Source organism: Lontra canadensis, unplaced genomic scaffold (assembly GCF_010015895.1).
Source record: "Lontra canadensis isolate GAN:19392208 unplaced genomic scaffold, GSC_riverotter_1.0 scaffold1044, whole genome shotgun sequence".
Lineage (NCBI taxonomy): Eukaryota > Metazoa > Chordata > Mammalia > Carnivora > Mustelidae > Lontra > Lontra canadensis.
The window spans coordinates 1350-15884 of NW_022632028.1; the positions used below are offsets into that span (position 1 = coordinate 1350).

Here is a 14535-nt window from a genome sequence, read left to right on the forward strand (position 1 = left end):
GTACATCTAAAACTAATATAACAGAATATGTAGACTACACTGGATTTAAATTTTTTAAAAATGTACTTAGAGTCAATTTAAAGAAAAAAACATAGAAGAAGGAAAAAAGAAAAAAGCAATTATTAACCAACATTCTTAAAAATTAAAGAAAGCCTAGGGAGTTTTCCAAATTAAAGGAGAATGAAACATTATGGTCATTAAATAAACATGTACTCTTAAATTGTATTTTTTCTATAAGGAAAATTTTTAGTCACGAGTGAAACTTAAATAGGATTGGAGAACTTCATGTTGATAATGTATCATTGTTAATGTCCTGATACTAATGGTTATAGCATGTATTGCTAGTAGAATATATTTTTTTTATATAAACACATACTACTATATTGACAGAGCATCAAATGGTGCAGGAATAAAAGATATTCATTGTCTATTGGTTTTTTTGTTATGCTTTATATTGTTTCAAAATTTAAAAAATAGCAAAGTATTTAACTATTGTTATTGACCTCCAATTTGGGGCATAGGTCAGAAGTTAGTGAAATCCTAACATTGACTAAGAAAGCAAGAGAAAGTTTCCTTTTGAGATAAACCACCTTAATGTGTAGAAATGATCATACTGTCCCAAGGAACTGGAATATCTGAAATTCTTTTGGCATTAAGTATAGAGTTTAAAATATTTCTAGTTCTCTTTTGGGAGCATATCTGTTTTGTTTTGTAGTTAAAGAAAATCAGTTTTGTGCTTATAGCAATTCAGTTTTTCTTTCTTTCCTTTTTTGTTTGTTTGTTTGTTTTGGTTGTTGTTTTGTTTCTTACATAACTGATATTCCTGACATGAGTCTCCAGAGGTCATTTATTTTTCTTTTCTTCTTCTTTTTTTTTAATTAATCCCTTGAGTGTCTTTTGAGAAAAATGATAAAACTGTGCATTTTGTTAGTGCACAATATGAAGCAAGAATTCTTTGTTACAAAATTTGGGTTCCTTTCATATGAGGGATTTTCCAAAACGTCTTTTCATTTATAGCATTACATTTCCATTATGAATTTTTATGGAGACATTCAGCTTCATTTCAATATATAAGAAAAGAAGACAGAAAATGAATCTTACCTAGCCTGAAAGAGGATTCTAATTATATGTAATATCTGGATTCTGTCATTTTAATGAGTAGCAGTGGAAGTGAAAGTAATTAACAGATGCATATAATTTTGAGAATGCATATGTTTTTAGAATTCTTCTTGAGAGAGAATAGTCATCATTTATTTTTGACCACTGTTTCTACCATATTCCTATAAGGAGAAAATTATATTACTGTATTTGAGATATGGTAAGTCACTTAAAATTTGCAATAAATATCTAGCTCATAAATGAGAGCATTCTCACAAGTAAAAGTCAGGTAATCTACTGACTTCTGAACTGTCATTTACTTTTCTGTTTTTATGTAGATGCAATAGTCAAAGCTTCATGATTAAATGCAACTGATATGAGAAGACTGATGCATTTGAAACCAAAGAAAAAGAATAATTAAGTGAAACGAAATAAAGGAACAATGCAGAAGTACTGCACCAAAACAAAATAATAACATAAATCAGAATATTTCAGCCATAGAGAAAATATGTAACTGTGATTATTTCTATATATTACAAATTTTTAAGTGTTTTAATGAGCTAAGAATTTTTGAAGAATATTACATATAAATAATTGGTATTAATTTTCTAAATGTTACAAGAATTTTTTCAATAATTTTTAAGATATACATAGAAAATACATTTAAAGTCAAGCTTATGTTCTATTTAGAATACTGAAATAGAATTCAGCTCATTTGGAAATGATCAGCTAAAATTTATCTTTTAATTTCCAATAGAAAAAAGAAAAAATTAAGTAGTTTTGTTACCATAACTAAGGTTTAAATGGAATCATCTGTTAGAGATTCCTAGGTTGATCTATGCTATAGTTTTAAGTATCAACTGTTTTGTGAAATTAGATCATTTTTTAAACTTATTTACATTTCTATGTGTTTTTGTTTTTTTCTGTCTGTACCTTTTTAAAAACTCCTCTTATTTCCACTTCTGGAGTTGTTTTCCTATATCTATTTCATGATATTCAAATCAGAAATGAGGAATCAGTCAAGAGAGATCAAGTTCATTCTCCTAGGATTGACTGATGACCCACAATTGCAAATTGTGATTTTTATATTTTTCTTCCTAAACTATGTGTTGAGTGTGATTGGGAACTTATCCATCATCCTTCTTACATTGCTAGATCCCCGCCTCAAGACTCCCATGTATTTTTTCCTCCGAAATTTCTCCTTCTTGGAAGCCTCATTGACAACAGTCTGTATTCCCAGATACCTGATAAGCCTCATGACTAAAAACAAAATAATTTCCTACAATAGTTGTGTATCTCAGTTATTCTTTTTCCTTTTGTTAGAAATTACAGAATTTTACCTGCTGGCTGCCATGTGTTTTGACCGGTATGTAGCAATCTGCAAACCCCTCCATTACCCCATCATTATGAACAACAAAGTGTGTTACCAACTACTATTCAGCTCATGGACAATTGGCTTTCTGCTTACATTTCCACCAGTGGCCTTGGGATTGACACTGGATTTTTGTGCTTCCAAAGTAATTGATCATTTCATGTGTGACACTTCCCCCGTGCTGCAGCTTTCCTGTACTGACACTCATTTACTGGAATTGCTTTCATTTGCCGTAGCTATTGGAATACTCCTGATCACATTGCCTTTAGTAATTTTTTCCTACACATACATTATCAAGACCATTCTAAAACTCCCCTCTGCTCAGAAAAGAACAAAGGCTTTTTCTACTTGTTCTTCTCATATGATTGTAGTCTCCCTTACTTATGGTAGCTGTATCTTTAATTACATAAAGCCAACAGCAAAGGAAAGGGTGACTTTATCCGAAGGTGTAACTGTTATTTACACCTCGGTTGCCCCTTTATTAAACCCTTTCATTTACACTCTCAGAAACCAGCAAGTGAAACAAGCCTTCAAGGATATACTCCAAAAGATTTTCTCTTTTTTCAAAAAATGAAGAGGAAATTTAATTTTAAAATCTTAGCTAAAAAGTAAATAAAAATTTTGACTCATTTTATAAGCTTACTTAATATATTCTTCAAATAGTCCATCTAATATTTATACCTCATAATATTTAACTACACCTGTCACCACAATTCATCTTTTCCTCCTACTCCATGATTAACAGTCCTGTGCTAAATAAAGTATGAGTATTCACTTGAGTTATCAACACAAATGTGAAATTTCTTTCACTCTACAAAACATGGTTCTGACCTCCTCAAAAACATGACTTTAAATAGATATTCATTATAAAAATTTTAAATAAGTATCAGACATCAATATAATAACATGCACTACTATTGGAACTCTAGGAAGTTCTTCAAATGCCACACAAATATTTTCAACAAAGCAAGAAAACAAGGTAGGCTTCAAGTCATAAATAGCTCATATGTTCTAAAATGTAACAGAACTTTATCTGGTATGTCAGTAGACCTGAAAATTTGGAGTGAGTAACAATCACACACCTGGTTGGCTTATTTAATAGCAGAGACAATATTCTCATCCTTAAAATGTCTTTTTTTTAAAGATGTTATTTATTCATTTGACAGAGAGAGAGAAAGAGAGAGAGACAAAATGAGCATAAGCAGAGGGAGAGGGAAAAACAAACTCACTTCTGAGCAGGACATTGGGCCGGATCCCAGGACCAGGAGATCATGACCTAAGCTGAAGGCAGATGCTTGACCATGTGAGCCACCCAGGTGCCCCCCTAAAATGTCTTTTTAACTTAGCTGGAGTAAAGTACAGAAACATGGACTACAGGATTTTCTGTTGTCGGTGGTTCCTATGAGAGTTTTCTTTTTTGATATAAAAACCTATGTGAGCAGATTTTTATTTTATTAAGATTATTATGTTAAATTTATTGAGGATGGGTTTTTGGATGTTAGAGTTAGGAAGACAGGTTAAATGGCTAATACTTCAAACTAAATGAGTTATTTGAGAATTGAAATGCAATAGTGTCAATGAATCTGAAGCTCTGGGAAATGGTTCCATAGATATTAGGAAAACAAACTGCGAGGAATGGTTGAACATTTGGCTATATGGGATAAATGGAAAAAGATTTTAAAAACTAAAATGTAGCTTCCTTAAACCTTCATTCTACCCATTCCTGCACATACTCCTTTATATATTCAATATTTTTAAAGAAGGCAGTATTATTGGTATCTAGTCAGATTAAAAAAAAAAAAAGGTACCTACAAAGAAATCCATGAAATACATAGAGTTCCATATTGGGTATATTATGCCACCTGAGAATTAAGAGTGCAAAAATCATTAAGGTATTTAATGCTGTAACTCCTATCCATGTGACTTTGAGAAGAAAACAATCTAAGTTCACATTTGTGTTCTGATTTATTTTACTATTTTAAGCCAACACTGCTAAGCACCTTCTTTTCTAAGGTAACTACAAGGGAATAAGTTCATGTTATGATATTCAAGCCCCCAAAGCTTTCCAGTAAGCTCTTTAAAAACTATTAGACCTTTATTAGATATTGTTAGAGAATATTTTCCTCATTTTTTGTGTTGTCTTTTCATTTTCCTTACAGTGTCCTTTGGTTACAGAATTTTTAATTTTGATGAAGTCTTTTTTTTTTTTTTAGTTTTTATTTTGTTGCATGTGCTTTTGGTATCATATTTAAAACACCATTGCTTAACCCAAAGTTGCAAGGAGGTACACCTACCATTTATTCTAAGAAATTTCTAGTTTTGTATCTGACTATTAGGTCTTTGGTTTCTATTGAGTTAATGTTTCCATACAGTTTCAGGTAGAGATTAAAGTCACATTTGCATGAAAATAGTTATCACAACATGATTTGCTGAAAAGGCTATCATTTCCCCATTCAATAATTTTGGGACACTTGTTAAAAATCAATTGATCATAAATGTATAGGTTACTATAGGACTCTCAGTTTTATTCCTTTGTGTTATTGGTCCATTGCTATGCCAGTACCACACTCTCTACCATTGTACTTTTATAATAAGTTATGAAATTGGAAAAGATGACTCTTTCAACTTTCTTCCTTTTTCACTATTGTTTTGGCTATTCAGGGTCCCTTGCAATTCCATATGAATTTTAGGATCAAACTGCTCACTTACATAAAAAAAGCAGCTGAAAATTTAATAACGATTATGTTGAATCTGTGGATTAGTTTGGGAACTATTACCATCTAATTCAATGTCAGGTCTACTCTCCAATACATATATAGTTTGTCGTTATTTATTTAGGACTTCTTTAATTTTTTAAAAATTTTGTTAATTTCTTGGTACAATGTTGCACTACCCTGGTAAAAATCACATAAAATAACTCCTACAACTGAACAATAAAAAAGAACAAACACTCAAAAAAACATAGACAAGGGACTTAAGGAAGATATACAAAAGGGAAAAAAAGCACATGAAAAGATGTCCAAGAACATTACTACCAATTTACAGCCAATAAGACATACCACTTTACAGCCAGTAAGACAGTTATAATATGTATTTGTATAGGTGTCTGCTTGTGTGTGTGTGTGTGTGTGTGTGTGTACATATATCTTGGTTATAAATATCATAAAAAATAACAAGTGCTACTATACAGAATAACAAGTGATGATATACAGAATTTGAAACCTTCATATACTGCTAGTGCATATGTAAAAGGTGCAGCCACTTGGAAAATTTGGCAGCTCATCAAGAAGATAAATAGAGAGTTACTATATAACCCAGAAATTTTACTTCTAGGAACTGAAAATATATGTTCACATAAGAACTTCAACACACATTTTCATAGACACATCATGCATAAGAGTAAAAAAATAGAAAAAAAAAACAAGTAAACTTCAAGTGATGAAAGTATAAACAAAATGTGATACAGGTAAATTTTATTCATTTTCATTTTATTGTGTTTTGCTTTGCTGTACTATCCATATACTATGTTTCCCACAAATTGAAGGTTTGTGATAATCTTACATTAAGAAAGTCTATTGGTACCATTTTCCAACAGCATTTGCTCACCTCTGTATTATATTGTGGCAATGCTCACAAAATTTCAAGATTTTTCATTATTAGTATATTTGTTATGGTGATCTGTGATTGTGATCTTTGATGTTGCCATTGTAATTGTTTTGGGACACCATAAACACTGCCCACATAACACAGCAACTCTAATCACCAAATGCTCTGTGTGTTCCTACTGCTCCACTGGCCAGCTGTTTTCCCTTCCTTCTCCTTCTCTTCTGGCCTCTCTATTCCTTGACAGACACACCAATATTGAAATTGGACTAAATAATGACCCCACAGGACCTGTAAGTGTACAAGTGAAAGGAAGAATCACCTGTCTCACACTTTAAGTCAAAAGCTAGAAATGATTAAGCTTAATGAGGAAAGCATACAAAAAGCCAGGATAGGACAAAACCTGGTTCTCTTGCACTAGTTAGCCAAGCTGTGAATACAAAGATAAAGTTCTTGGGCTCCTGGGTGCTCAGTTGGCTAAGTATCTGACTCTTGGTTCCTGATCAGGGCATGATCTTGTGGTTGTGGGATTGAGCCCTGTGTCTGGCTCTCAGCTCAGTGTGGAACCTACTTCAGATTCTTTTTCCCTTTCTCTCTCCTGATCACTCTCTCAAAAAATTAAATAATCTTTAGAAAGAGAAAAAAAGAGAGATAAGAAAAAGCTCTTGAAGGAAATTAAATGTGCTATTCCAGTGAACACTTGAGTGATAAGAAAGGCAGAAGCAGGCTTATTGCTGATAGGGAGAATGTTTTAGTCTACTAGATAGAAGATCAAACAAGCCACAGTATTTCATTAAACCAAAGCCTAATGCAAACCAAGGACCTAATTCTCTTCCATTCTATGAAGACTAAAAGTGGTGAGGAAGCTATAGAAAAAAAGTCAAAACAAGCAGAGGTTTGCTCATGAGGTTTAAGGAAAGAAGCCCTCTACCTAACACAAAAGTAAAAGGTGAAGCAGCAAGGACTGATGTAGTACCTCAAGTGAATTATCCAGAAGATCTAGCTAAGACAATTAAAGAAGGTGACTACACTAAACCACATACCTTCAATGTAGATGAAAAAGATTTATAGTGGATGAAGATTCTATCTACCACTTTTATAGCTAGAGAAGAGTAGCCAATGCCTGGCTTCAAAGTTTCAAAGTCTAGGCTAACTCTTTTGTTAAGGCTAAGGCAGCTAGTGACTCTAAATTGAAGCCAATGTTCACTGACCATTTTGAAAAACCTAGGTCTAAGCATTATACTAAATCTACTCTTCTGGAGTTCTATAAATGGAATAACAGAGCCTGGATGGCAGCAATTCTGTTTATAACATGGTTTATTAAAGATTTTAAGCTCACTGTTGAGACTTACTGTTCAGTAAAAGATTCCTTTCAAAATGTTGTTCATTGATAATGCATCTGACCATTCCAGAGCTCTCATGGAGATGTACAATATGATTAATGTTGTTTTCATGACTCCTAACACCACTATTCTGCAGGCCATGAATTAAGGAGTAATTCTGATTTTCAAGTCTTATATTTTTAGAAACACATTTCATAAGGCTAGAGATGCCATGGATACAGATTTCTCTGATGGTTCTGGGCAAAGTAAACAGAAAATTTTCCTGGAAAGGATTTATCACTCTACATACCATATAGAACATTTTTTGAATCATAGGAAGAGGTCAAAAAGAGTCAATATGAACAGGACTTTGGAAGAAGTTGATTATAGCATGTAATATTTATAAATTTTGTCAGTTATTGTTCTGTGTAGAAATAATTGAACCCCAGACTTTGCTTAGATTCATTTATATTATAATAATGAAAGTGATTCTTGAGAGAAATTCAAGGTATAATTTATTTATTTCTGTGTTTGGGGAATCTTTCCATATTTTAAACCATTTATAAATTAAAGATTTCTGATACATTCTAGTCATGTCAATGTAAACAAATGTATTAAGTATGTCTTACATAAAAGCAAATATAATTATTTAAATCCAACAAATTTGTATAACTATTGACAAAGCATGTACAGAATATCTGCATCATACTTAATAATTTCTTTGGCTTCTTCCCAGCCATTCCCTCTGGTCTCCATGCCTGCTAGTGGATTCAGATAAACACAGATGTCTTTTGGTCACAGAAATCATTTCCTTTTCTGGAATTTCTTATAAAAGAAATCACGGTTTCTCTTGCTCAGCCATGTTTTGGACATTCACCCATTTTATTGTGTACATCCTTATGTTCTTTCTTTTTGTTCATGCAATTTGACCAAATCTACATTTAGCACATTTGGATTAGCAAATTCAGAATCTCTGGCATCCTTCTGTCTTAGCCGACTTTCCCTCCCCAGTTCCCGCACATTGATGTTCTTATTCTCTGAGGAGTCTCTCCAGAAGACAGAATCATTTGATTTGATCAGTGTAATATCAAGTACACACCATATTCTGAAATGCCAATCCCTAAAAGCCTGTATCTTCCCAATTGTCCTTCTGAAATAAGTGTCTGCTAAAGGAAAATTAATTGGGGCAGAGAGGTTCGTCCCCTATGCCTTGGTGACTCTACTCCTCAATTCCCATTCTCCATGGCAGTTGGAATTACAGAATTACAGGAATTGTCTTTAGAGAAAATTAAGAAGGATACATGAAGAGGAACACCATTCACCATTTTGTTTATCCCAACTGCTAATTAACATCTTCTGCTCTTCTTTTTGATGCAGCATGTTGCAAGACTCAACCTACTTTTCTCCTTTGTGCTAGTAGCTACTTGATCTTTTTGGGTTTACACCTACAAAGAGTTGCTGTGGAATAATACACTGTCTTACCTCCTGTCTTTGCTAATATCTCATGAATCAGTATATTTGGTTTAAGGCTATACTGCCAGTTATATATGGAATCACAAAATGTTGTAATTATAAGAAATCATAAATTTGCAAATTCTTACAGCATGTATCACTTGTCAGCCAGGATTCAGGTGAAGGTAGGATTTCTGTAAGTCCTTTGGAAAGAAAGAAGATATTGGAGGAATTTTAGCTTTTAAAAATAATGAAAGAGATAGCTATGGAAGGAAAACATTGAGCACCAGAGAGAATGTTGAGGAAACTAATACCAAAGTATGTTAAAGCCCTGAGAGAATGCTTCAAAAAAGCTTAATGGGAAATCATCATGATTCAGGTATTTCTGAGAAAGCATCTACTAATAGTGTTAGCAATAAAGTTGGTAGTTTTCAAGTTCTTTTGAAAATCCACTATGAATCTAGGTTATATGCACCAATCTGGGTGCAAAGTGGAAAGCAATATCCTCTACTTCCCTTCCAACCTCCAAATTTTTCACCAAGTCCTATCACTGACAAATCATAAATTAGAAAAATAGAGGGAGGGGAACTCTCATAAATAGCATCCCAGTTTTCTCCACAGCACTGAGAACAACTGAGAGAATATAATGTGATATTGAGTTGGCAACAGACAGTTCAATGCAGATACTTTGAAAATAACCAAAAAAGGAGTCTCAGAAATTGCAAATGAGTGTTTTTTTTTCACTGGCTCTATCAAAGTGTGGTATCAATATTGGGGGCAATGTAGCAGACATGAGATGCAGGCCCCTGGTGTCTCAATCAATTAAGCATCCAACTCTTGGTTTTAGCTCAGGTCATGATCCAATGGGTCCTGGGATCAATCCCCATAGGATTGCTCTCAGTGGGGAGACTGCTTGAAGATGCTCCCTGTCTGTGCCTCCCCCCAAATGTGCTCTCTCTTCCTCTCCCTCTTTCTAAATTAAATAAATCTTTAAGAAGAAAAAAAAGATGAAGAGAAGAGATTCGTCTTGCACCCTTTTGTTCAATTTACCCCCACTATGTAGGACACTATGTCAAGATCCTGACATTATGAATGCTTAAATGCATATAACCCCCTCATGTTATTTTTTTTTTTTAATTTGACAGACAGAAATCACAAGTAGGCAGAGAGGCAAACAGAGAGAGAGAGAAAGGAGGAAGCAGGCTCCCTGCAGAGCAGAGACCCTGATGCGGGGCTCGATCCCAGGACCCTGGGATCATGACCTGAGCCGAAGGCAGACGCTTTAACCCACTGAGCCACCCAGGCGCCTCCCCTCATGTTATTTCTAATACATTTGGCAATCTGGTTGAAAATTACATTACATTACAGGATAAAATATATCCTATATATAGGATATATTCAAGAGCTTCTCTTGAAGGAAAGAAGGAGAAGAAAAGTGAAAATGTTGGTAACAAATTATAATATTAATAAGTAGTGTACCTGGGACTTATCCCTTGATTTCTCTTTCTGCTGATGCATTATTGGTTTCTAGAAATGCAACAGATTTATGGACATCAATTTTTTTTTTTTAATCCTGTGACTTTGTGTATCAGTTCTAGGAATTTGTGTATCAGTTCTAGGAAGTTTTTCACAGGGTCCTTCAGGTTTTGTACATAGAGCATCTTGTCATCTGTGAATAGAGAAAGTTTTATGTCTTCCTTGCAGATTTCAATTCCTTTTATTTCTCTTGTTGTCTGATTCCTGTGGATAGGATTTCCAGTACTATGTTAAATAAAAGTGGTGAGATTGGACATTCCTTCTTGCTCCTAACTGTAGAGGAAAAGCTCTCAGTTTTTCCCCATTTAGGATGATATTAGCTGTAGGTTTTTCATATATGGCCTTTATTAAGTTGAGATATGTTCCCTTTAAACCTCATTTGTTGGATTCACACTTAAATTTAAATAACCACATGCGTAACATGAAACTTATTCTAGCAAGAATGACACTCATTAACAATTAAAATACACTTACTACTATGAAGATGTAACACAGGGATTTACATACGTTTGAGAAAACCAGAGAATCAGGAAGACTGCATTAAAGGGTACAATTTAACTAATATTAACAAAAACAAATGAACCAACAGACAAAAAGCAGAAACAGACCATAAATACAGACAACAAACATGTGGTTGCCAGAGGGGAGAGGGGACAAAATGGCTGAAGAAAATTTAGAGGTACAGGCTTCCAGTTATAGAATAAATGAGTCACAGGAATAAAACATACCGCACAAAGAATACAGCCAATCCTATTGTAATAGGGTTGGTAAAAGATCATAACTACACTGTGGTCAACATAGCATAATGTATAAACTTGTCTATTCCTTATGCTTTCTTCCTGAAACTAATATAACAATGTAACTAATGTACTAATGTAACTAATAGTTGTGTGTCAGTTATATTCAATATAAACAAACAATAAATTAGTATTGATAAGTGATTAGAAGTGAGTTAAGATGCCAAGGAAACAACTTCCAGCAAGGAAAATAACATATGTGAGAGTGAATGACTTTCATTTATGATTTCACGTAATCTTTAAAAGAATGAGTCCCAGCTGTATAAGTTGACAAGGAATGATACCCATTACATATTGTTAACTGAAGGAAAAGGGGGGGGGGGTGGGGAGAAAAATTGCTGAATATTTTCTGTAGCAAAATTGTATTACTGTATTAAAAAATTTGTGCTCCCATTATGTGGATATTGAGTGTGTATGAAATTTCAGATAGAATGTACTATAAATATTTGATACCTGTTAATTTGAAGATTTGAGGGCAAATGGAGGATGACTTAGAAACATGAGTCATTCCATCTTTCATTATATACCACTGATATGGTAATTGATTCTCTGACACTTATTTCTCATGGCATTAAGTCTATATAACTCTTAACACTAAACATTTAAACACTGAGTTTCAAATACCCTTCTGATTTTTAAAAATATTACAATTTTTTCTTGAATCATTCATTCTTCTTTGTGCTGATAGGGATGTATAAATGAAAAAAAACCTGAGTGTTACCCTCAATGAAATTTTGGAGCTCAGCTCTGTATTTAATGAACCCAAAGGAATTAAGAATAAATTATCTCCTGAGTGAAGACTGAGTGCTACAGGCATACTAGAAAAATTCAATATAGCCAAGGGGCAACTAAGTTGATTGGATACGTTGGTAGGTATACTTTTGCTTTTATCCCACTATATTGCTTTGCTTTCTGGAATGTGTACATCATGACATCACTATACCTCTTGGGCCCATCTCTCCTGCACCTCGCCTTTCTTTATTATGGCCTTTCATTCATTTATATAGTGACTAGAGAAGGTAAATTTGTTTCATCTTTTGATAGTTTTCAATCCTCATCTTACCCAGAGAACTTTGAAGTGGTTTACATTTCAGTCATGAAGTAGTATTCCCTGGAAATTTACATAAAGAAATCTCAGGATTACAATAGTAGCTTTTTAGAATTTAGGTCAACAATGGTTATGATTATATGGGAAGATAAAAGAGATAAAGAAAAATTCTTTAATTATAGGAGAGGTTGTAGAAAACTCAACAACAACCAATCGACACAATCAAGCCTGCATTTTCTCTGTGTGAGAGGCATTTATGTAAGAGAGGAAGAGTGAATTCCTGACAAAAAGTCTCTAGAAGTAGCTTATAAATGCATTTCTTCTCACATTTTGAGTAAATTGAGAAAATATGGGATGATATTTCTGTCTGGAATCATTGACATATCATAAATTAAGTATGTTCTGTATTTGCTAATAAATATATTTTTATCTTTCTCCCATTCGAGAGGTTATTTTTTGGAATACATTGCAATGATCCCCAAATTATCACTTTAACATATTTACTATTTCTAATTTTTTGTTTATTTTTGTTGTTTTGTTTTTGTTTTGATTTTTTTTGTTTTATTTAAATTAAATTAATTAACATATGATATATTATTTGTTTCAGGGATACAGGTCTGTGATTCATCAGTGTTATATAATACCCTGTGCTCATTACAACATATATTCTCCCCAGTGTTCATCACCAATTAACCCCATCCTGCCACGCTCTCCTCTTCAGCAACCCCCAGTTTGTTTCCTTAAGATTAACAGTCTCTTATGGTTTATCTCCCTCTCTGGTTTCACCTTGTTTCATTTTTTCCTCTCTTCCTCTATGATCCTCTGTCTTGTTTCTTAAATTCCACATATCAGTGAGATCTTATGGTGGTTGTCTCTCTCTGACTGACTTATATCATTTAGCATAATACCATCTAGTTCCATTCATGTTGCTGCAAATGGAAAGATTTCATTTTTTGATGGCTTTGTAATATTCCACCGTATAATATTCCACATCTTCTTTATCCATTCACCTGTTGAGGACATCTGGGCTATTTCCATAGTTTGGCTATTGTGGACATTGCTGATATAAATATTGAGGTGCAGGTACCCCTTCAGATCACTACCTTTTTATCTTTGGGGCAAATACCTAATAGTGCAATTGTTGGGTCATAGGGTAGCTCCTTTTTCAACTTTTTGAGGGACTTCCATACTGTTTTCCAGAATGGCTACACCAGTTTGCAGTGTAGGAGTGTTCCCCTTTCTCAGTATCCTCACCAACATCTCTTGTTTCCTGGCTTGTTAATTTAGCCATTCTGAATGGTGTGAGGTGGTATCTCATTGTGATTCTGATTTGTATTCCCCTGATGCCAAATGATGTTGAGCACTTTTTCATGTGTCTGTTGGCCATTTGTATGTCTTCTTTGCAGAAATATCTGTTTATGTCTTCTGCACATTTCTTGACTGGATTATTTGCTCTGTGGGTGTTGATTTTGTTAGATCCTTTATAGATTTTGGAAACGAACCCTTTATCTGTTACTTGCAAATACCTTCTCTCATTCTGTCAGTTGTCTTCTGATTTTGTTGACTGTTTTCTTTGTTGTGCAAAAGCTTCTGATCTTGATGAAGTCCCAATAGATCATTTTTGCTTTTGTTTCCCTTGCCTTTGGAGATATGTCTAGCAAGAAGTTGTTGCTGTCAAGGTTGAAGAGGTTGCTGCCTGTGTTCTTCTCTAGGATTTTGATGGACTTCTGTCTCACACTGAGGTCTTTCATCCATTTTGAGTCTATTTTTGTGTATGGTGTAAGGAAAGTGTCCATTTTCATTCTTCTCCATGTGGCTGTCCAATTTTCACAGCACCATTTGTTGAAGAGGCTGTCCTTTTTCGATTGGATATTCTTTCCTGTTTTGTCAAAGATTAGTTGACCATAGAGTTGGGGGTCCATTTCTGGGTTCTCTATGATGATCCTTGATCTGTTTTCTGCCAGTACCATACTGTTTTGATGATTACGGCTTTGAAATAGAGCTTGACATCAAGAATTGTTTTGCCACAGCTGTGGTCTTCTTTTTCAACATTCCTTTGGCTATTTGGGGTCTTTTCTGGTTTCATACAAATTTTTGGATTATTGGTTCCAACTCTGTGAAAAAAAGTTGATGGTATTTTGATAGGCATTGCATTGACTGTATGGATTGCTCTAAGTAGCACAGGCATTTTAACATAATTTGTTCTTCCAGTCCATGAGCACGGAATGTTTTTCCAATTCTTTGTGTCTTTCTCAATTTCTTTCAGAAGTATCCTATTTTTCTGAGTACAGATTTTTTGCCTCTTTG

The 14535-nt window shown here is 33.8% G+C and overlaps 1 protein-coding gene across 1 annotated transcript; it reads left to right on the forward strand.

Annotated features, from left to right (window-relative positions):
* The first annotated feature begins 2105 nt into the window (after nt 1-2105).
* LOC116863391 (olfactory receptor 6C6-like) lies at nt 2106-3044 on the forward strand. The gene has a single exon (XM_032850849.1). The coding sequence runs from the start codon at nt 2106-2108 to the stop codon at nt 3042-3044; it is 939 nt and encodes a 312-aa protein (XP_032706740.1).
* Nucleotides 3045-14535: the final 11491 nt, after the last annotated feature.